General features: G+C 37.7%; 1 protein-coding gene across 2 annotated transcripts in view; it reads left to right on the top strand.

The window, feature by feature from the left end:
• The first annotated feature begins 7930 nt into the window (after window positions 1-7930).
• The window catches only part of LOC109431918 (zinc finger protein rotund), a 518068-nt gene continuing 504467 nt past the window's right edge, over window positions 7931-21531 (top strand). For both annotated transcript variants that reach the window (XM_029871994.2, XM_062860804.1), the window contains exons 1-2: window positions 7931-9119; window positions 19782-20389. In XM_029871994.2, coding sequence (XP_029727854.1) covers window positions 20192-20389 — 198 coding nt within the window. In that variant the 5' untranslated portion in view covers window positions 7931-9119; window positions 19782-20191. The remainder of the gene's footprint in view (window positions 9120-19781; window positions 20390-21531) is intronic.

Raw genomic sequence — 21531 nt, 5'->3', positions numbered from 1 at the left:
CTGGCTTCAATCTCGTGCTATATCCCATCAAAGTCGTACCGGAAGTCACTATGTACACTAGCGCCACGTGGTGGTGAAATTCCGAACTATGCTCTTTATGACCTGGAAGTACTCGTAGTCCTTAACAACTTTGCCGAAGATCGCATCTTCCTATCTGGCTTCAATCTCGTGCTATATCCCCCCAAAGTCGAATCGGAAGTCACTATGAACGCTAGCGCCACGTGGTGGTGACATTCCGAACTATGCTCTTCATGACCTGGAAGCACTTGTAGTCCTGAACAACTTTGCCTAAGATCGCATCTTCCTATCTGGCTTCAATCTCGTGCTATATCCCACCAAAGTCGTACCGGAAGTCACTATGTACACTAGCGCCACGTGGTGGTGAAATTCCGAACTATGCACTTTATGACCTGGAAGTACTCGTAGTCCTGAACAACTTTGCCGAAGATCCCATCTTCCTATTTGGCTTCAATTTCGTGCTATATCCCACTAAAGTCGTACCGGAAGTCACTATGTACACTAGCGCCACGTGGTGGTGAAATTCCGAACTATGCACTTCATGACCTGGAAGTACTCGTAGTCCTGAACAACTTTGCCGAAGATCGCATCTCCCTATTTGGCTTCAATCTCGTGCTATATCCCACCAAAGTCGTACCGGAAGTCACTATGTACACTAGCGCCACGTGGTGGTAAAATTCTGAACTATGCTCTTTATCACCTGGAAGTACTCGTAGTCCTGAACAACTTTGCCGAAGATCGCATCTTCCTATCTGGCTTCAATCTCGTGCTATATCCCACCAAAGTCGCACCGGAAGTCACTATGAACGCTAGCGCCACGTGGTGGTGACATTCCGAACTATGCTCTTCATGACCTGGAAGTACTCGTAGTCCTGAACAACTTTGCCGAAGATCGCATCTTCCTATCGGCTTCAATCTCGTGCTATATCCCAACAAAGACGTACCGGAAGTCACGATGTACACTAGCGCCACGTTGTGGTGAAATTTTGAACTATGCACTTCATGACCTGGAAGCACTCGTAGTCCTGAACAACTTTGCCGAAGATCGCATCTTCCTATCTGGCTTCAATCTCGTGCTATATCCCATCAAAGTCGTACCGGAAGTCACTATGTACACTAGCGTCACGTGGTGGTGAAATTCTGAACTATGCTCTTCATCACCTGGAAGTATTCGTAGTCCTGAACAACTTTGCCGAAGATCGCATCTTCCTATCTAGCTTCAATCTCTTGCTATATCCCTCCAAAGTCATACCGGAAGTAGCTATGTATACTAGCGCCACGTGATGGTGAAATTCCGAACTATGCTCTTTATGACCTGGAAGTACTCGTAGTCCTTAACAACTTTGCCGAAGATCGCATCTTCCTATCTGGCTTCAATCTCGTGCTATATCCCACCAAAGTCGAATCGGAAGTCACTATGAACGCTAGCGCCACGTGGTGGTGACATTCCGAACTATGCTCTTCATGACCTGGAAGCACTTGTAGTCCTGAACAACTTTGCCTAAGATCGCATCTTCCTATCTGGCTTCAATCTCGTGCTATATCCCACCAAAGTCGTACCGGAAGTCACTATGTACACTAGCGCCACGTGGTGGTGAAATTTTGAACTATGCTTTTCATGATCTGGAAGTATTCGTAGTCCTGAACAACTTTGCCGAAGATCGCATCTTTCTATTTGGCTTCAATCTCGTGCTATATCCCACCAAAATCGTACCGGAAGTCACTATGTACACTAGCGCCACGTGGTGGCGAAATTCTGAACTATGCTCTTCTTGACCTGGAAGCACTTGTAGTCCTGAACAACTTTGCCGAAGATCGCATCTTTCTATCTGGCTTCAATCTCGTGCTATATCCCACCAAAGTCGTACCGGAAGTCACTATGTACACTAGCGCCACGTGGTGGGGAAATTCGGAACTATGAAATCCATCACCAGGAAGTGGTTGTTGTTCTGAACAACTTTGCCGAAGACAGAATGTCGCTATCTTGTCGAGGTTCCGAAAGAACTCGCTACAAAGACATAATACTCACAACCAATCCGGGAACAAAACGGAACCGGAAGGAGTTAAAAATGTGGAACTAATGTTTTCGCCTGGTTCTCACCGGAAGCTGCATGAAAGTCCAATCAGCTTTCACTACACCTCTCTAGGATAGTGTAGGATTCCGTTAACGCAAAAAGATTGAAAATTGGTTCACTTACTGCTGAGATATGGATGTGCAAAAAAACAGTTCCACGTTTTTTTGCCTGTCGGTACTTAGCGTGTTAAGGAATTTCTCCGGGAATTGCTCCTGGACATCCTTTAGAAACTATGTCAGCAATTTCTCCAGGAAATCTTGTAGGGATTTCTTCCAGGAAATTCTTCAGGAATACCTTCAGGTATTTTTCAGGGATTCCTCAAGCCATTCCTCCAGAAATTACTCCAGAGATTCCTCCAGATATTTCTCCACAAATTTCTTCAAGGATTACTTCTGGAATTCATTCGAGGATTTCTCCAAGAATTCCTCCAAAAATTCCTTCACGAATTTCTCAATGGATAATATTATTTTCAAAAAAAATAAATAATAGAAATAGATAAATAATAGAAATAGAATCAGAAATATTCCAGAATTCCTCTAGAGATTCAGAAAAAATCCAGTAATCATTTCATCAATTCCTCTTGAAATTCCTCCAGGAAATCCTTCAGGTATTCCTCCAGCAATTCCCACAGGCATATCTCTAGAAATCACTCATGGCATACCCCCAGGATTTCATCCAGGAATTTCTTCAAGAATTTCTCTAGGAATTGATGTCAGCAATTCTTCTAGGAATTTCTGCAGGAAATCCATTAGGGATTTCTTCAGAGATTCTTCTAGGAAATTCTCCAGGAATACCTTCAGGGATTTCTCAAGGGATTTCTCCACGAATTTCTCCAGGGATGTTCCCAGAAATTCCTCCAGGAAATCCTTCGAAGATTCTTCCAGGAAATCCTCCAGAAATTCCTACAAGAATTCTTCCAGGAAATCCTCCAGGAATTTCTCGAAGGATTTTTTTCAGAATTGCAGAAATCTGGAGCAAGGAAGCCGAAATTTCATGAAAAATGATATATTTCTATTATAATTTGAGTAAATTTTAAAGTTTAAATGAGTATAACCATCTTTTGTGATCGTGATCTCTTGTTCACAAAATTTTTGCATCGTTAAAAGTTCATGAAAATCAACTATGGTGAATTTGAGGGACTCCTACAAGAACGACTCTTTCGCGACAATTTAAGAAAAGTTTGATGAAAAAATAATTCATGGAGTGGAGGTTTCCACAGAATAATTCTTAATTTGGGGCAATACTCAAATAATTTCCATAGTGGGCGCAGAAATTTGGAAACCTTCTCTCATGATTCTATCATGAGAGAACTGTCTTGCAATTGAGTTATAGCATTCCCAACTAACAATCACTCATTCAAGAGGCACCATTATGACGAATTAATTCAGCATAATGTTGAATAACATTTGAATTATTTTCACGTACAACCTATGTTCGGGTTTTGTTCACACAAATTTGGAGAAGTTATAAAGCATCATGTTGTGCACCAACTTATTTTTTTGTTGTTCAAAGCGTTTTACAAATGTGCAGGAAAGTGGTTATTCAGCTTTGACAAAAATGACTGAAAATAAATAAAATGCAAAAATATTGAACTCTCACGAGAGTAATTATTTACTCTCATGTTGAAAACACCTATTATGAAATAAGAATAACATATAAAATTACCTAAATCCGGATTAGAACTCGAGACCTGTCGATTGCCAGCCGCATGCCTTCCTATCTGCGCCATCCTAGAGATGGAGAGAAGCAGCACCCAAAGCAAAACATTATCTTCTCATGACTCAATAATGATCACTCCTGAACTTGTGTTCAGCAGTGGTGAATTAGCACAGCACGTGGTAATCAACTGAACAACGCCTTATACTTCAACAGCTGTTCAGCCCAAAACACGTATTTTCCATTGTGATTTCGCTGTCAGTATTTTTATCGCACGGTGAGAAAACTTGTATTGAATGCGGCCAAAAAGTGTTGGTCCTTATTGAATATATTGTTTCCAGACGTATGTAGTAATTGCGATATGAATGTTTTTATTTTTATTATTAAATATCGATCTTTAAAAATGTATGACAATATGTGGTGCGGTATGGTCTTGGACATGGTGCATTCACAGCATCTGTTCAGTAGATTACCTGTGCTCATGCTCAGTCGGAAATCCGTTAAGCATTTTTTATATTTATGCTTTTGTCATGGAATCTTGATATTATGTTCAATAAATAGTGCATAAGGATGTTTAGGGATACTTGAAATGTGTCGATTTCTGAATGCTGTTTGGCTATCTAGGTGAATGTGGGAACAATATTCAGTAAACACGACAGCAGTGAAATGTCAAATGCATCGATCCAAGCGTCTCGTACAATTGAATTGCTGCGGAAGATAAAAATTATAACTTGATGATTTTGTGGCTATATCGGTCTCTTTCTACTCATAGTATAAGGGAGTAGAGATCAAAGTGGATAATGAAATGATAGATATGATAGAATTCGCTAGGTAGCGAACAAGTGTGAAAATTTTTATAGAAGGTGAAATTAGGCAAGTAGGCCATGTATTGAACGAATACATCGAATGCGTGAAACTTCTGCCGTGCGACCTGTGCTTTTAAACAGATCGGCTTGGTTGGTAGTTTTCATACCACCTTACCAAGACTGGCCAGTCTTGGTAAGGTGGTATGAAAACTACCAACCAAGCCGATCTGTTTAAAAGCACAGGTCGCACGGCAGAAGTTTCACGCATTCGATGTATTCGTTCAATACATGGCCTACTTGCCTAATTTCACCTTCTATAAAAATTTTCACACTTGTTCGCTACCTAGCGAATTCTATCATATCTATCATTTCATTATCCACTTTGATCTCTACTCCCTTATACTATGAGTAGAAAGAGACCGATATAGCCACAAAATCATCAAGTTATTAAAAGAATACGGTCGATAAATCAGCATATGAGATAAAAATTATAATAATCAAGGTACAAGATATCTTGTTATAGACAAATAATAATAACACAAGTTTACAAAATAAAACGAAAGTCGTGAACTTCTGTCAACGACCAAAATTTTTGAAGCACAATTTAGTGCTGATTTCGAAACCAACCTTCAAAAAATTTAAAGTAGAACAGTTTTTGAGATTTAGCTCAATATCGAGTTTTGCAACTTTTCAAAATATGTAATTTACTAAAATTCAAATATATTGCGTTTTGTTCAACCAATTTTAAATCTTTTTCCATAAATTAAAAGCTGAATACAATACCATTCGGTCATCTGAATACAGGTATTGCGTCAGATTGATGAAATTCAAGATATTGGCGAGTTTTAGGGACGATCTTCTTAAATTTTAGCAAAATTCCCTAATTTTTTTGAAGAAATGTATTTTTTTCAATAAGAAAAAACCAACTTAAAAATTCTTTCTCGACGTTTATTTGACATATCATATGTAGGCGAGTTACAGTAAAAAATTCAGCTCAATCGCAGCATTGATTACGGAGAATGAGGTGTGTGAAGTGAGCGACGTTGCTTAAAAATAGAACAAAAATCGATTTCAAATCATCAACCTTGTATGGAAAGTCGAAAAATTTTCCGCTCTACTGTAATTTTTTTCCTTCGCGTTTTCGAACTCAGGGCATGATTCTACACCAAAAATGATCATCAGCTTACCGAGTTCAAAAATGCTGTAAACTAGTGTAATAAATAAATGCCTCATTTTTACGTTGATTACGTCTAGTGCTAAGCACTTAATGTTAATTCCATTCTGTTTTATTTTATGTGATTCGTTTAAAATGTTGATTGTTTAATAACTTGGTTGTCTATACAGTTTAAGCCATGATTTATCCCATAATACGAACAAAGTTCCGGGTCAAACTATGACGGGCTGAATGCGTTTATTTGACAAGTTAAAAGCACATTGTTCAGGAGCATATGCTTATCGATACATCAGCTTAATAAGATGCAGACAAATGTTTTGTTAAACTCTGTTGTTAAGGAATCAATGCTTGTCGAATAAATTTCTTGTTCAACGTTTGAAAAATGTTTTAATTTATCATTGTTGACACCGATGAGGAAAGTCGAACATTGACTACTTTCTCAATTAAAAAATCATTTAAACAGTAATGTGTAGAGCATAATTTTAGTTCAGCTATCATTACCATTATTAAGCAACAATTCAGCAAGCTTGCTTGTTTGTGACTTGCAATTGTTAGTTGGGTTGTTGGTTTGTCATATGCTGGAAATAATTTAAAGTGATTAAATGACAACTTGAAAATTGCAAAAGCGTAAAGCGGGTGACAGTGTCTTAAAGTAGACCAAATAGTTTGTGTGAATCCATAATATAAATTCAGTTTGCAAATATATGCTTGACATTGTATTGTTGAATGATTTAATTTATTTTCATTATATATTTAAATGATAAGACAACAAGTAAATCACTGAGGAAATTCAATGAAAAAGCCGTGAGTTAATTAAGTTGGTATGTGAAATTTTCCCAACCTTATTAAATATGAATTTCGTCTTATCTTTTTTAATACGTCATTCAGCTCTTCAACATATCGTCGGTTTCCTGCAATAGGGGCACAAGTCAAAAAACGTGAATTTTCAGAATAGGCGCTTGAAAATTGGGAATCTTGAAGTACTTCTTACAAGTTCACATGTTTCACTCAGCATTTGACAAAAAGAAAAGAATTTTTATTGTTGTAACATTGAAAGGAACTGGAGGAGTATCTATTTCATGAATTTTGGATCACTATTTTTCAACGACTATTGAAAAATTTGACTGATTTTGAGATGTGCCTTTATTACGGAAAATTGGTAAAATTTGCCATCAAAATCTCAAAAATGACATATTTTGAGTTGTGCCCCTATTGCAGGAAACCGACGACATCCAATAGGTTGTTCACGAATCATGAAATAATAGTTAAACCACAGATAACAGGCGTTCAAGCTAACATACGAAATATGTATAAACAATTTGAATCGTCGCTTCAAAAAGAAAATCTAACTTGTAGCCATTTTGAGATGGTGCAACGATCGCATTCATCACGCTTGAGTGCAAATGACAATCGCAAATTATCCTCGCCTAATAGGATTCACTGCAGCTATTGATTGTGCAGATGGCAGCAGTGGGTAATGTATTTGGTGTTTACAGTTTTTACACAGGTTTGTAGTTATTTTTTTGTTCTAGGATAAACATCTGGTATCTGCGGTTTAACAATCACTATTCAAAACACTCAAACTTCACATATCTCCATGGAAATAAATAAAACTTAAAACAATTGTATCTGCTTTCATCCTCCGTCGGCAAACAACATGATTCATCCAACGTAATAACTCTCCAGTGTTTCATTCGCCTCCGTAGCTGAGCGCCAACTAAATCCAGCTCGGTAAAATAAGTCCAGCTCAAGCTCAACTGTTGTTGGCTGAACACCCCAACTGAACGTAAAAGAGTCACACAACTACAAACCGACAAGCTACCCAACCACACGCCGTTTGGGGCGGGTATAATGTGCTTTCGCGCACCACTCATACTGACCGTTCGGGAAAAACATGGCACAAAACATGGACGAAAAAACGAGACAGCAGGTGGTTCCCCAGTTTTTCGCATCCCCCTCCTTTCGGGCGACTACGAGTGAGCCACGCTGCTACCGGTTGAAGTCACGTGTTGTTTCGAACCGGAGCGAGAAACTTTGGGGAGAGAGAGCGAGCGAATGCTCCAGTTTCTCTCGCGGGGATTCAGCTCCCGTTGTGCAGTGGAACCTTACAACGGTTGGCGCTCCAACCACACCGGGTGATGGAGTTGTTTAGGATATTGCAGTTGCGATGCCGGTGGTTCTAACTCGCGTGAGAGCAACATATCGAAAGTGCACGCGCGCTTGGGGAGCATCGCTCTTATGCGGGGCGAGAGAGAGCCACCGAACGAAACTTCTTTCGAAGTTTGCAACGACTCGTTATCAACAAACATAACTTGATTCGCTTCGTTATTTCGAAGTGTTGTAGACGTGTTTTTCCTCGGTGTGTTCTGTTTTTCCCTTCCTGGACCCGCGGTGCGGTGTTCGGTTCGTTTCGGTGTGGGACCATCGCCAACAGAAAGAAGGCAGACCCGGACCGAGAGAAGAAGCTGAGTGCGCGAGTTTCAGCAAGAGTGAAGCAGAACAAAAAAACGAACGAGTCACACTCGTGGACGGACGTTCCTACGCAGCAGAAGACTCGCCGGTTGATAGATACGGACTGACTGGTAGCTGTTGCTCGGTCCCTGCTTGTGTTCGCCTTCCACACATCTTGGCGGTAGCGCGCGCGGTTAACCATGTGAGGCGGCGAGCGAGACAGAGAGAGACAGCCCCAAAAGTGTAAAAAAGTGGCCAGATCATTCCCGGTTTCGGAAGCGAAGAAAAAAGGTCATCAAGGCAGTCTTTTTTGTTTTGCCAAACCAAGAGGACAAACATCATCGTTTTGGACGGACGTTGACGAAAACCGCTGGCGGAGGTGGCGAACGCGCGTTGATTTTCTTGTTGCGTCGGTTTTTTTTTTCTCGCGGGAACGTGGAGGAATTTTTTCGACCAGTCAAAAAATACTCGGCGACCGGTTCGGGGGTCTCCGGAATATTAGTGAATTTTTGTCGCAATTACCGATAATGAGTTATGAGGCGTAGGGAGATCGGTTGACAGACGGCAGGGAGTTAATGAGCCATATCTAAGGTGAAACCGTACGTGTCAGTGTGTGTGACAATCGTGAAAGCATCGAGCGAAGCCGTGAGTCCTGAAGCGCTGAAGAGGAACAAGTGGAAAGAATCAAGTGAATGAGAGAGTGCTTCGGAGGAAAGGAAAAAATGTAAACACCATTAGTGAACAAAAAGTGTAATGATAATTGTGTCAATCAGTTTTTATTTCTTCGCACACTGCACTGCAATCGATTTCGTGCAATAATGTTGATCGATGAGTGCCGGCCCGAGGGCGACATCCAAGTGCTACGAGTGTGAAGCGGCGGCAGGCAGACGAGTGAATTTTGTTGCGATTCATTCATAAAACGTGATTAAATTGAACACGGTAGGATCCGGGGCGCCTTCGGTTACGCTGCATAACTGTAGAGATGTCGCAAAATCGTCAATTGGACGAAATAATCGATTAATTGTTCAACAAATCGGTTAAATTTCAATCGAAGATAAACTACTGTTTTTTTTAAGACGCTGAATAGATGAGGATACTGGAAGACAATCCATTGAACATCCGGTGATAATAAAAGATAACTGTTACCATGAATCCTGAACATTGAGAATATTGGTTGGTTAATGGTTGGTTAATGGTGCCAGTGCCACAATTACCGCTGAACATTGCTTTGAAGTTGGGCTTGTTTAACCCTCCTTTGGCATTATAGGGTCATTTTTGACCCAAACTGTACACTACGTCAGCGACCTGCTGCCAATGAGATGCAAAAGGAAGGTTAACCTTTTCAAATAGAAATACATACATGCAATGCTGTATATTAAGTAGAATAGATTGTTCTTCATTTGACATTTTTGACAGTAGAGTCAAGCTAGTTTTCATAGTATCTATAATGCTGTTTGAGACTGACTCAATACAGGTTTGGTTCAAGTTAAAGTGTTAACGATAAGATTTTGTTAATAAAAATGTTTTTGTAAAACAGTTCGCGTAAATTGAGCAAACGAGGCAACGAAAAAGCGTAGGCGAAAAAGTAACTAAAACCCACAGTAAAGAAGTAAGAACGAGCTTTTATACGGCGGTCGTACAAACTATAAATAGTACAGTGAGTCGCCCAAATATCGATACGAACCGCACAGAAGTAGGAGCCATTTGTATAAATGACGAGCATACATGGACAATTACACGCATGAACAGTACAAAAATAAACAGCCTATAATCCTTGAATAAGGTTTAATAAAAACCGAAACCGTTGGATAAAAAGGCAAATATGGTTTTTCCTGTTTTATTAACCCTTGAGCGATCGCGCTGTTGTATTTTGTACAACACGTTAAAAAAAAACTCGGTTTTGGTACTCAGCGTAAGCGTGGTGCTGACGGAGATGGCCAACCGCGGGAGTTACGGAAGGTCCGAAGAAGACAAAACATCACGTGATAAGAGAATAACTCTACACATATTAGCAAGATTCTGCTGCTAACTATGTGTACCATTCATTGAATTATTCTTACCTTTTTCGTATTTTTTTTTTTAATTTTGATGGAATTATTTTGAACTACGTGCTTCTTAAAATGGATTCGTTGTTTCTCACTGGTTTCATGTTGTAAGACGTGTTATATCAGTGCTCGAGGGTGGTTTGCAACCGTAATATTAAAGTAGTTCTATGGTAGAAATGCTGAAGAGGAAAATAGGTAAACTATAATATTCAGGAATCCAGATTGTTGCTCAAGTCTTGTGGAGTATGGGTGGAGTTTAATGCATGTCTCAGGAATTTCTCCACGAATTCCTCCACTCCTAATTCTCTTGTATGAAATCTTAAAGAAAAGCTATTCGATTAGAGCAAAGTTTCGACCTAGACTCTTCATGGATAATATTGTCCTCAACCTGCAACCTTGCTTTTCCGAGGAAACGTGGATCTCCAAGACTTCTTTTTTGGAGGTTTTTTTTTTAAATTTTCTCCTGAAAATTTTCCCAAGACAGGATACTTTCTGCCTAAAAAAATAGGAAACCCGGGAGTCCTAAGCGGTTTTTATTTAACAGAGAAAACCTAGAATACTCAGGGAATATCTTAAATACTGCACCGATAAAAATTGAGCATTGGGTCGTATGAATAAAGAATATTGACCCTTACTACTTGTTGATCAGCTCAGAATTAGAGTCAATAGAATTTACTACAATGTTGATATGAATAAACAAGTTTTTGAAGTGTAGTGTTAGTGTGTCTATCTAAAAAATTCCACAACAAGGAAAATTTTTTTAGTATTTCTTTCTGATTTACTTCCGAAGATTCTTCCGAATTCCTATCAGCATTTGTCCGAGAATTCGTTCCGGAATTCTTCCTTGAGAATTTTCCAGAATTCCTGATCTTCGATTAATTTCTCCTGGAGTGTTTCAAGATGATCCTACAGAATTTCTTTCGAGTGCTGTTTCCAGAGGATTTCCCGATATTGCTTCGGCACTGCCGAAGGACTCGTGGCAGCACAATCTTCCGTGGAATTTTTACGGAGGTTTTCCTGCGTTTTGCCCATAGACATTTTTTTGGAATTTCTGCCAAGATTCATCATGCGATAAAGAGTTTCTCTCAGGATATATCGCACGTTTGTCAAGGAATCTTTCCTAGTATTTTTGATGTGATTATTATTGAAAAACTTCCGCGATTCCTTCCTGTGTTCGTCTTGGGATTTCCCCTGAAGATCTTCCCGGGATTTCTCCCAGAGTTGCTACAGGAGTAATTCCTAGGATTTATATACTGGAGGGTTTTCAGGAGCTTTACACGAATCTACAGGAGTTCCTCCCGGAATTTCTGCCGAAGGTTCTGTAATGTGTTCTAGAAATTTCTTTTAGACTTTCTTCTAGCGTTTATCCCTGGATTTCTTCAGAAGCTTCAGCTTGGATATTCCATAGAGGCTCACGCGGTTTTTTAAGTTTCACCTGAGATTTTGCTTTGAATTCTCGTGAGCAGGCCGGGCTAGGATTTTTTTCTCCAAAATTACTTCTGTGAATACTTCTAAAGCTACCCAACTAACATTTTTGCTGTTGTTTAAGCGACCTTTCTTCCAACAGCGTTTGCTCCATATGCTGTTATGCAGCTACTTTTGTTAGTATGGTATTGCTGATATTTCTCATCGAATTCTCTCCGTTTTTGTTCAGAGATTTTTTCAGGCTTTTCTGCGTAATTTTTTACCGGTTTTGTAGCAGTGAACTATCAGCTTTTTTTTGCTGATTTTTCTCCGGAATCCTTGCTGAGAAGAATTCCTAATGTAACTTTGAATACATTTTGAGACGATCTTTAGAAAGAATTCAGCGAAAAACTGGAACATATAGGGAAAACCTCTGGAAGAAAAGCTATGAGCAATTCTCGTAAATCCCGAAAGAATACCAAACAAATCTCGGAAAGAACTATTTATAGAGCCAATATTTAATCAACCTCTGCATGGAAACTTTGAAAAACTGGAGAAGGCCAAAAATCAACTCCGGTAAACCTCCAGGTTAACTCGTCGAAAAACTCGTGGGAAGAATTTAAAGGAGGTATTGTCGTAGAAATCCGACGAGCAGTTCAGCACAGAGAACAGATGTCAAAGTTTAGTTTAAAAACGGTGTAAGAAATTTAAGGACAAGGTATTTGGAGTACATTGCTCAAAATTTCTAGAGCACCGTTTTTTTAGAACCGTTGAACGGATTTGGATTAAAATGCATCACGCTGTTGACAACCACTGAACAATTAGCGTGATGCATTCTCATCCAAATCCGTTCTACGGTTCTAAAAAACGGTGCTCTAAAAACTTTGAGCTATGTACTCCAAATACCTTGTCCTTAACGATGATACGGTCTGTGAAATTTCTGATAGGACTCTGGGAAGCTTTTTTTTAGAGAAAGAATTTTTTTAGAGTGTTTGGATGTCATTTATTTTTGAAAAAAAAAAAATAGGTGCAAATGTCAGAGCAGATTCTAGCAATTGACCTTAAAAACTCTAAGAAAAAACTTGAATTATTTTTTTACCGTTTTTTTGTTTTATTTTCGAAGGAGTTTTGCGAAAAAAGTAAAGTTCTTGGAAGATTGAACGATCTGAAAGAATTGGATATTAAATCTTGCGCATTTTCCCATAAAGTGTTAACTTAATGTTATTTGAGACATATCTGTAGATTTTTTTATGAAAAAAAAGATATAATACCTTATATGTGAAAACCTGGAAAAGTCTGGCAATTTTATTTTGTCTGATATCACATGAGTAGACAACCTGAAGGCTTCCTACTGAAATTTCACTGCAACTTGTAATGACTTCTCCAGGATTTCACCGAAGATATCACCCTAAAATCTGCCTAATGACTATTCCAGCATATTTTGTTACTGCAATATTTTTTGCTAGTATTACTTTATAGATTATGCAAAGGTTTTTGTTTTCATGAATGCTTCCAAATACTTCTCCGGGAATTGTTCAAAGAATTCTTCTTAAAACTTATACTAGAGATTCCTGAAAAATCTTATTTTCAAGGATTACTGCACGAAAACATTACTTGAAAAAAATCATTCCTAGGTCTTCTGAAGAGCTTTGAAATTGTTTTTAGAAGCTCTCCAGAAACAGTTGCAGTTACACCTTCGGAAGATTTTCCATGGGCTCCTTAGGAATTCTTTCTTACAAGTATTTTTGATGATTTGTTATAAAGATATCTCCTTAAATTCTTCCAAAGACTTCGTAAAGTATTCATCTCAGAGAATTTGATGAGATGAAACTTTTTGCAAGAAATTTTTCTTCTTCGTATCCACTGATGCTCGTAATGTGTGTCGTGTTCATTGTCTTGTGTTAAGTTTCGTTCAGTCAACCTCTGGCTGAAGACGGTGTCCGTGTCTCATCATTTCTTCCGATTATTATTTAATGAGTTCCCCCATGAGTTTGTTCCATGAACCCATGCGCTTCAATTGGCCAAAAATATTTCGAAGGACTTCTCCAGGAACTTTTCGAAGGGTTCCTCCTGAATTACTACCAAGGATTTTGTCGGGAATCTTCCAAGCATTTTTTTTTTCAGAAAATCTTTTACGGGGTTCCCCAGAAATTCTTTCAAATATTCTTTGGTTAATTTCTGCATGTATTCTACCAAGGACTTCTTCAGGCATTCAAAGATTACTACAGATTTTTTGCCAGGAATTCCCAAAAGGCTCTTCAACGCATTCATTCAGAAACTCTTCAGAAGATTCGTCCGGAAATTTCTTCTAGGATTATTTCTGAAATATTTGCATGGACTGCCACAGGAATTCCTCAAATGGTTTTTCCGGTAATTACTCCAAGTATTTTGCCAAGGACTACACTCACGAATCCCTTAAGTATTGCTCGAAATATTACAAATCTCCAATAACAATTCCTTGAGGAATTGTTGGGTCCTCTAGAGAGTTTTCTTGGAGGTATTCTTTTGATTCTTCTTCTAGGAAAGTAGCTTCACTTCACTGTCTCCAAAGATAACTACTGAACTTTTGTCAAGGATTCCTCGAATGATTATGTAAAGGATTCCTCCAGGAACTGCTTTAATGCATCCAGAAGCAGTTCTACCCGGGATTTTTTTAAATCTCGTATGCATATTTTTCATGAAATCCTATAAAGAGAAACATTACATTCTTACAAATATTCCTAGATGAATTCTTCCAAGGATTTCTCCAAATGCTTTACCAGCACTTCTCCGGGAAATTTTCCATGGGTGACTACAGCCGTTCTGGCAAATATTCTTTCAACCATGTCTCAAAGAAATCTTGCAAGAACTCCTTCTGTATTTTTCAAATATTTCTCCAAGGATTCCTCCTGAAGTAAATTACAAGGACTGCCACAGAAATTCCTGCAAAGATTTCTGCTAGAATTCCTCCAAGGGTTCTGCCAAGGTTTAAATCGTCGTTTTTTTTTTTCAAGTATTATCTCAGAAACTAAAAACCGCGATATGTAATGTCTTGCGGAATGCCTGGGTTTCCTAGAGGGCTATTTTTGGAAGTATTTTTTCATTGCCTCCTTTAGGAACGTTTGCAGGGATACCTCCATTTTTTCCAAGGACTTCGCCAGGGAATCGTCTGCGGACATTTCTCCAAGAATTACTACAGAATTGCTCCCAAAAATGATGTAGGATATCTTGGATTTTTTTTTTATCTAGCTTCTCCCACTCTTCTTTCAATAAAATCTTCTAAGTGGTTACTCTAGCATTCTTTTAAGTTTTCTTTGATGAATTCTTCCAAGGTATTATCCATGAATTCCTTCAAAAACTTGACCAAGTATTTTTTTTTGTTTTTTTTTCGAAAATGACTACATGAGTGCTGACAAATATTCTTTAAAAAATTTCTCTTAAAATTCTTCCAAGATTTTTCCAAGATTTTTCCAATTTTTTTTTCAAGGGTTCCTTTTGAAATTACTACATGGAGTGCTGAAGGAATTTATCCAATTATTCCTCCGGGAAATTTTGCAAGGATTTTGCCAAGGATTCTCCCACCCAACGTTTTTTTTTTTTTTTCAAAAATAACTCTAGGAATTACAAACTTCTAAAAAAAACTCCTTGAGAAATCATGGGTCAACTAGAATACTTTCTTAGGAATAGTTATTCTTCTAAAAAGTCCTCCAAGTATTCTTCGATGAACTCTTCCATGAGCTTCTTCGGGAATTTCTCCAATAATTACGACTGATAAAGACTGGTAAAGATTCCTCCAAAGATTCTTCAAAGAATTTCTCCAGGAAATCTTCCAAATGCTCCTTCAAAAATTATATCAAGGATGTTTCGAGAAAATCTTTGAAAGGCTTTTCTCAGGAATTCTTTCACAAATTTCTTCCAATTTTTTCCTTGAATTCCTTCACGGAAAGTTTCGCCAGGCAGGAATCATGCCTGAAGATTTTTAAAAGTATATTTCCTTGAACTTTTTTAGGAAGTCTTCTCTGAATTGTTCGAAGGAAATTTATCCACGGATCGCTCCTGAAATAATTACAAGGACTGCCACAGGAATTCCATCAGTGATTCCTTCGGAAGATTCTGCTAGGATTTTTCAAGGACTCTTTTAGGAATTCTTCAAAGGGGTCTCCCGAAAATTTCCTGTTTAAATATTTGCAAAGACTGCTACAAGAATTCCTCCAACAATTGGGTTTTTAAATTAAGAAAAATGTATCGATTTTTTGATTTTATACGAAAGAGCACCTTTTTCTGAGCCACTACGATTTTTTTCAAATTTTTAGAACTTTATTTTAGTACCTAAAAACAATTTCAAAGAGATTTTTCGAAATCATCTTTTGACAGCTGGGTAACTGTTTGACAGCTCCACCCAGTACAAAATGTGACGAGGGGTGATTCGACAAATCGCTCCCATATAAACTTCAAATTGATTTTTAAATAGGTTCCCGGGCACCAAAATTCATGAAAATTTGGATTTCGGCTCAGTTTCGCATGCAGATTCAGAATATGTAATTATCTCAACACCGCTAAAGAAGCCAATTCCAAAATAATAACTTCCTAGGATTTTTTGAGTTTTTATCAGATTTTTTTTTAATTTTTATTAACGTGTATTTTAAGTTAGGCTAATTCTACACTTTTTCAGAAATTTTCTATAAACTCTTTCCATGTGGTATCAGAAGATCAGCTCCAGAGGTACGTTTTCCTCCATTTGTGACATTGTAATGTTGATAAAGTTCTTAGAAGAGTTCGTGGAGGCATTCCTGGAGGAATCGCAGGTTTCTAGATAAATCAGAGAAGTAATTTTTGTCGAAGTAATTTCCCTTAATAGTTTTTGAAGTCACATGTCAGGAATATTTTAAAACGAATTCCTTTTAGAATCCTTCGAGGATTTCTTGAATGAACCCAACCCAGCCATTGGATGAATTCTATGGTGAAACTGCTGAAAGAATCCCGGTGGATAAAGACAGTCCTTGAAGGAATCCGTTGACAAATTTGTGGAAGAATCCTTGAAAGAATGCAATAATCCTTTGATGATTCTGTGGAGGAATTCATAGAGATTTAAAACAAAAATCTTTGAGGAATAAAGGTATCCTAAGGGCGAGATTTAAGGGAATTCCTCGAGTAATGCCATATTGGTAAAAAAAAAACCTGAAAATATCGTTGAACCAATTTCTAAATAAATTCTAGAAGGAATTCCTCCTAGGAATTCTTGGAATAATCCATCAAGAATTCTTGGAAAAATCTTCAAGAATTTATTGGAAGAATTCCTGCCGATACCATTGGAGGAATTGCATGAGTTTTTTTTTTTAATTTCTATTGAGGAATCGATAGAGTAACTCTTTGAACCTGAAGTTAACCTGGAGAAATCCTTGTAGGAATCCATGAAAAGTCCTTGAATGGTATTCTGGCACAATTAATGAAAGAATTTTTGATGAAATTTCTAACAAAATCCTTCAATAGTCTGTGGATGCATTCCTGGTGGAATATTTGAAATATTTTTGCAAGAACTTTACGAAAAATGCTCCATAGAGAACAAATGGATAGAGGAATGTATAGAAGAATGACTGAAAGAATTCTTGCAAATGTTTGTAATGTCTTATGGAGCCCATGGAGGACTTTTTGAAAGACTTTTAAAGTGATGGTTGAAAGAATTCTTCGTTTCTCTTAAATCTATCGTCGGGTAAATTCCTGTTGAATTCTAAGGCGGAAACCAATGGTACATCCTGGAGTAATTCTTGAAAAATATTGGTACTTGCTGGAGAAAGTCAGAATAAAACATTTGATGATCAATTTCAGATGAGTTTTTGAAGAAATTCTAGCAGAAATCATTGAAAAAACCTAAATCTACGATTTCTCAAAATAATGTTTTCAGGAATGCCTACATGAATCTTTGTAGGATTCCTGGAAGAATTCTTTCAAGGATTTTCAGGAAAAATGAAGTTTCTGGGGAAAAAATAGAAGATATTCATAAAAAATACCCTGAAAGAATCTCTAAAAAAATATTTACGGTCATCATGAGAGGCTTTCGCAGAGGAATCTCTCCTTGAAAGAATAAATGCTGGAATATTTGGAGGAATTTAGAAGAAAAAATCATTGATGAAAGTTTTGGAAGATATCAATGGAATCTTAAGAAGAATTCTTGCAATAGTTCTTACAGAAATTCCTGAACTTATCCTTCAGGAATTATTATAATGGTTTTGGAAAGATTTTTGAAATATTTTTTGGATGAATTCGTGGAGGAATAATTTACTAAAATGCAAGAGCAATTCCTGGAGTGTTAAAGCACTTCTTTGAGAAATCCTTGAACGATATCTTGGAGCGATTCTTGTAAGAATCCTTAACCCTTTTATTTATTTATTGAAACTTTTCTAAGGAAATCTTTAGGAGGAATTCCTGAAGAAAGCCCTCGAGGAATATTTATAGAAATCCAAGAAAGAATCCCTAAAGTACTTTTTGCAAAAATTTCGGGAAAAAAATCTTGAGAAAATCTCTGGGAAATGACCTGTAGGAAAATGGATGGACGGAATTTCATGTTTCGGAAGAATCTATAGTAAAAGACATGGAAAAGTTTCTGGTCCTCCGACAGGAGGTGAATTATCATCCTAGATAATTTTTCGATTTTTTTTTTGGAAATATGGGAATTTTATATACAAAAAAGTGTCTTTTACATTTTTTGGCATATCTGGAAAAAAAACTCGCCATCCTCCTCAGAGGAATTCAAAATGGTATATATGGAGAGATTCCTTAAATAATTTATGGAGAATCTTTTGATGGAAACTTGGAAGATAATCCTGGACGTACCTTTGGTAATATATAATCGTTGAAGGAATATGTGGAGGAGTATTTGGAACACATCCAGGAGGAATGTTTGCAGGAATTCCTAAATGATCACTTTGAGAAATTTTCGAAAGGATCATTGGAGGAATTCTCGTGGGATTGTTTTTTTAAGAATTCATCGAAAAATTATGAGGACGTTTTTGAAGGAATATTTCAAATAAATTTGACAAGGATCTCTAAAGAAATTCCTTGAATAGTTTCTTATAAAGTCAGAGTGTAGTTCGAAAAATTTCTGAATCAATTTCTGGTGGAATCCTTGGGACTGCATCCTAGAGAGGAATAAAACTTGTCTACTGCAGAAATTTATATACAAGTTTGGTTAGTAATATTTTAAGAACTTCGGCTAGAGACTCGGGGATTTACTCAAGAATGTTGTTTAGAATCTACATAAGTGTTAGCACTCTACATAAGTGTCATGATGAAAACCTTAGCTACTGAAAGCGTGACAGTTTGTGTCATAGGTGCGAATTCCCGTCTAATCACACGGAAAATAGCCAATAGTTTCAAATATTCCTACCTGACTTTGCCAATAGCTCATCAGATGGAAGCAAAAGGATGTAGACTACCAATAACCATCCTCTATAAATTTCTGGGAATTTCACGTTTTAATTTCACTCTACTTACCAGTTGAAAACTTTTCTCTTTTTATGTACGAAGCATGCAACCGCACCAAAGATGCAGCTAGTCGAATTGTTCTTCATCACCGTTTAATATTTGCTTCGTCAGATTCACTTGTTGATCCAGTCTTCAATTGACACCCCACAAAACCTCTGTGACACTTCAAAGTTGGATTTGATTGACTTTTCGAATAAACACCTACGGTAAAATTATAATTTTTGATCATCCTATGTACCATTGTGTCACGTAAAAGGTGTGACGAGAATCGAATGCAGGTTGTGCCCAAAACAGACGTGGACTAAACGGTAACACTATTCGAGTGACAATTATTGCATCTTATTGTTTTAAGGGGAATTTATTTCTTTCACAATATTTTTTTACAAGATATGGAAGCTAATTTATAAATTAGTAAGTAATACCATATTGGCCAAGAGGCATTACGTGAGGTAGAAGTCTAAACTCGATCATGTTTGGTCGATGCTTAGTTAGAAGATAAAACCCCAAGCCGATTTTTAGATATCTCTAACCTCTCTAACCGATTAGACGTCATGACGCGACATAGTCAAAATCGATTATCAGTTAATCGATTATTTGAAATTTTGCGACATCCCTACCGCTATCAGTACGGGAGGGACTTGAATTGATTCCTTGTTACTTTGAATATCTGAGATTTTATCACATATTATAGGTACACCCGTCGTCTCACCAACCTGATCCACTCCCCCTGTCCCTGCAATGCAATGATAATAGCAGGAACGCGAAATAATAACGGAATCGCATGTTGAGTGAAATTATCGGAAGCCCAGCTGAGTGGGACGCGGACGTGTGTGTTCGTTTGTGTGACGAAGAAGTGCTGCACTGAACACAGGAAACGAATCAATTTGTTACGGCGACGACGCCAACGGGGTGACAATACTTTCCCTGCGCGCGGCGATTAATCAACGGGCTCGTTGGTGGTTGAGTGAAGAAGAATTTCCCCTGATGACATTGAAGAGTAAACATAAAAGTGTGCTGTGCATTCAGAAGAAGGAAGTGCGTCTCGATAGCCTCCTAAAAGAATCAAACGCGTGAACCCCGGGACGCAATGTGCAATTGTTTATGGTGCTTTGTAGTGGTACTAGTAGAAGAACAGATCCAGCCAGCAGCGTCCAGTTTCGAGATATGTATCCGTGGTATAGAGAAGCACCGTTAAGTGTTGGACAGATTTGCAGCCCGCTGACAGGAGCGGCGGCGGCGGCAACGACCATCAAGACCGAAGCCGGCTACAGTGATTGTATGCTGGATTTTCATAGTAAGGTAAGTGGAATAGAGAAAGTTTCGGCCAGAATTTTGCAAAACCCAATCGAATGCCACATGTTTGCCTTTCTCGTACACTCCTAAGTGTAGTGAAGTGAAAGGCTATATCGTCCCCTTAATGCTAGAACTAGGTAACTCGAAAATCATAGTTTCGAGAAAAACGACTTTGAAAATTTTACATTTTTTCATGCAGTTGTTCCAATGGTATGGAGCCTTTAAAGTAGTTAATTTTTAGCATTGATTGCTTATTCAGATTCTACTCTTTCTGCTACATGAAAAAGTTTTGAACTATTTTGGTTTAAACCTATGATAAAAACAATAAATTGTTGAAAAATTGTCGAGTTACCTAGTTATAGCACTCAAAATGCAACATAAATAATGGAGGAGATGTTCTGAGATACCTAGTTTTCACAACTATTGATATCATTCTTTCCAGTTTTATTGTTGTAGTATGCAAATTTAAAAGGGTTCACATATTGAAATTAACGTGTAATTACTGAATTTGCTAGGACGCCTGCTATATCACCACATGACACCTCAAAATGTTCATAAATAATCGTCTACGAACTATCACAGTTTTTAGCTAAATCAATACAAGTAAAACATTTTAAGTTTTAGGCCTAAAATGAAAAACAGTAGTAGATTTTCAATCTATCAACAAAATAATGACTAGTAAAATTTCCACGTCCAAGCATCCGATAGCTTTAAACCTGTGCGGTTGGAAATTGATATGATTTTCTTAGTTACCTAGTTATAACACTCAGTTCTTGTATTCTACACTGAGATACCTAGTTTTGAAAATGGTGAATATTTCCGTCGTTTATAATCGTATTTCATCGGTATTTGGATATATTATAGAGCTCAAAAAGCTTGATATAATGGTATATTCAACTCAAAAACGTCAAATTTCGAGTTACCTAGTTCTCGCATTAAGGGGACGATATGTTCACTTCAAAAATGATTTTTTGATAGAAGGCTCGGAGGTTCAAGTCACAAATACCAATCAACTGAGCTCGACGAATTGAGGTAATGTCTCTGTGTGTATGTAAGTGTACAAAATACTCACATCACTTTTTTGGCAGCAAACCTCAAACGATTTCAATGACCGATTGTTCATTCGACGGGGAATCTGATCCCATTGT

This window comes from Aedes albopictus, chromosome 3, assembly GCF_035046485.1.
Source record: "Aedes albopictus strain Foshan chromosome 3, AalbF5, whole genome shotgun sequence".
Lineage (NCBI taxonomy): Eukaryota > Metazoa > Arthropoda > Insecta > Diptera > Culicidae > Aedes > Aedes albopictus.
The sequence above is the reverse complement of the archived record's forward strand: the minus strand, read 5'-3'. Positions and strand labels throughout refer to the sequence as shown.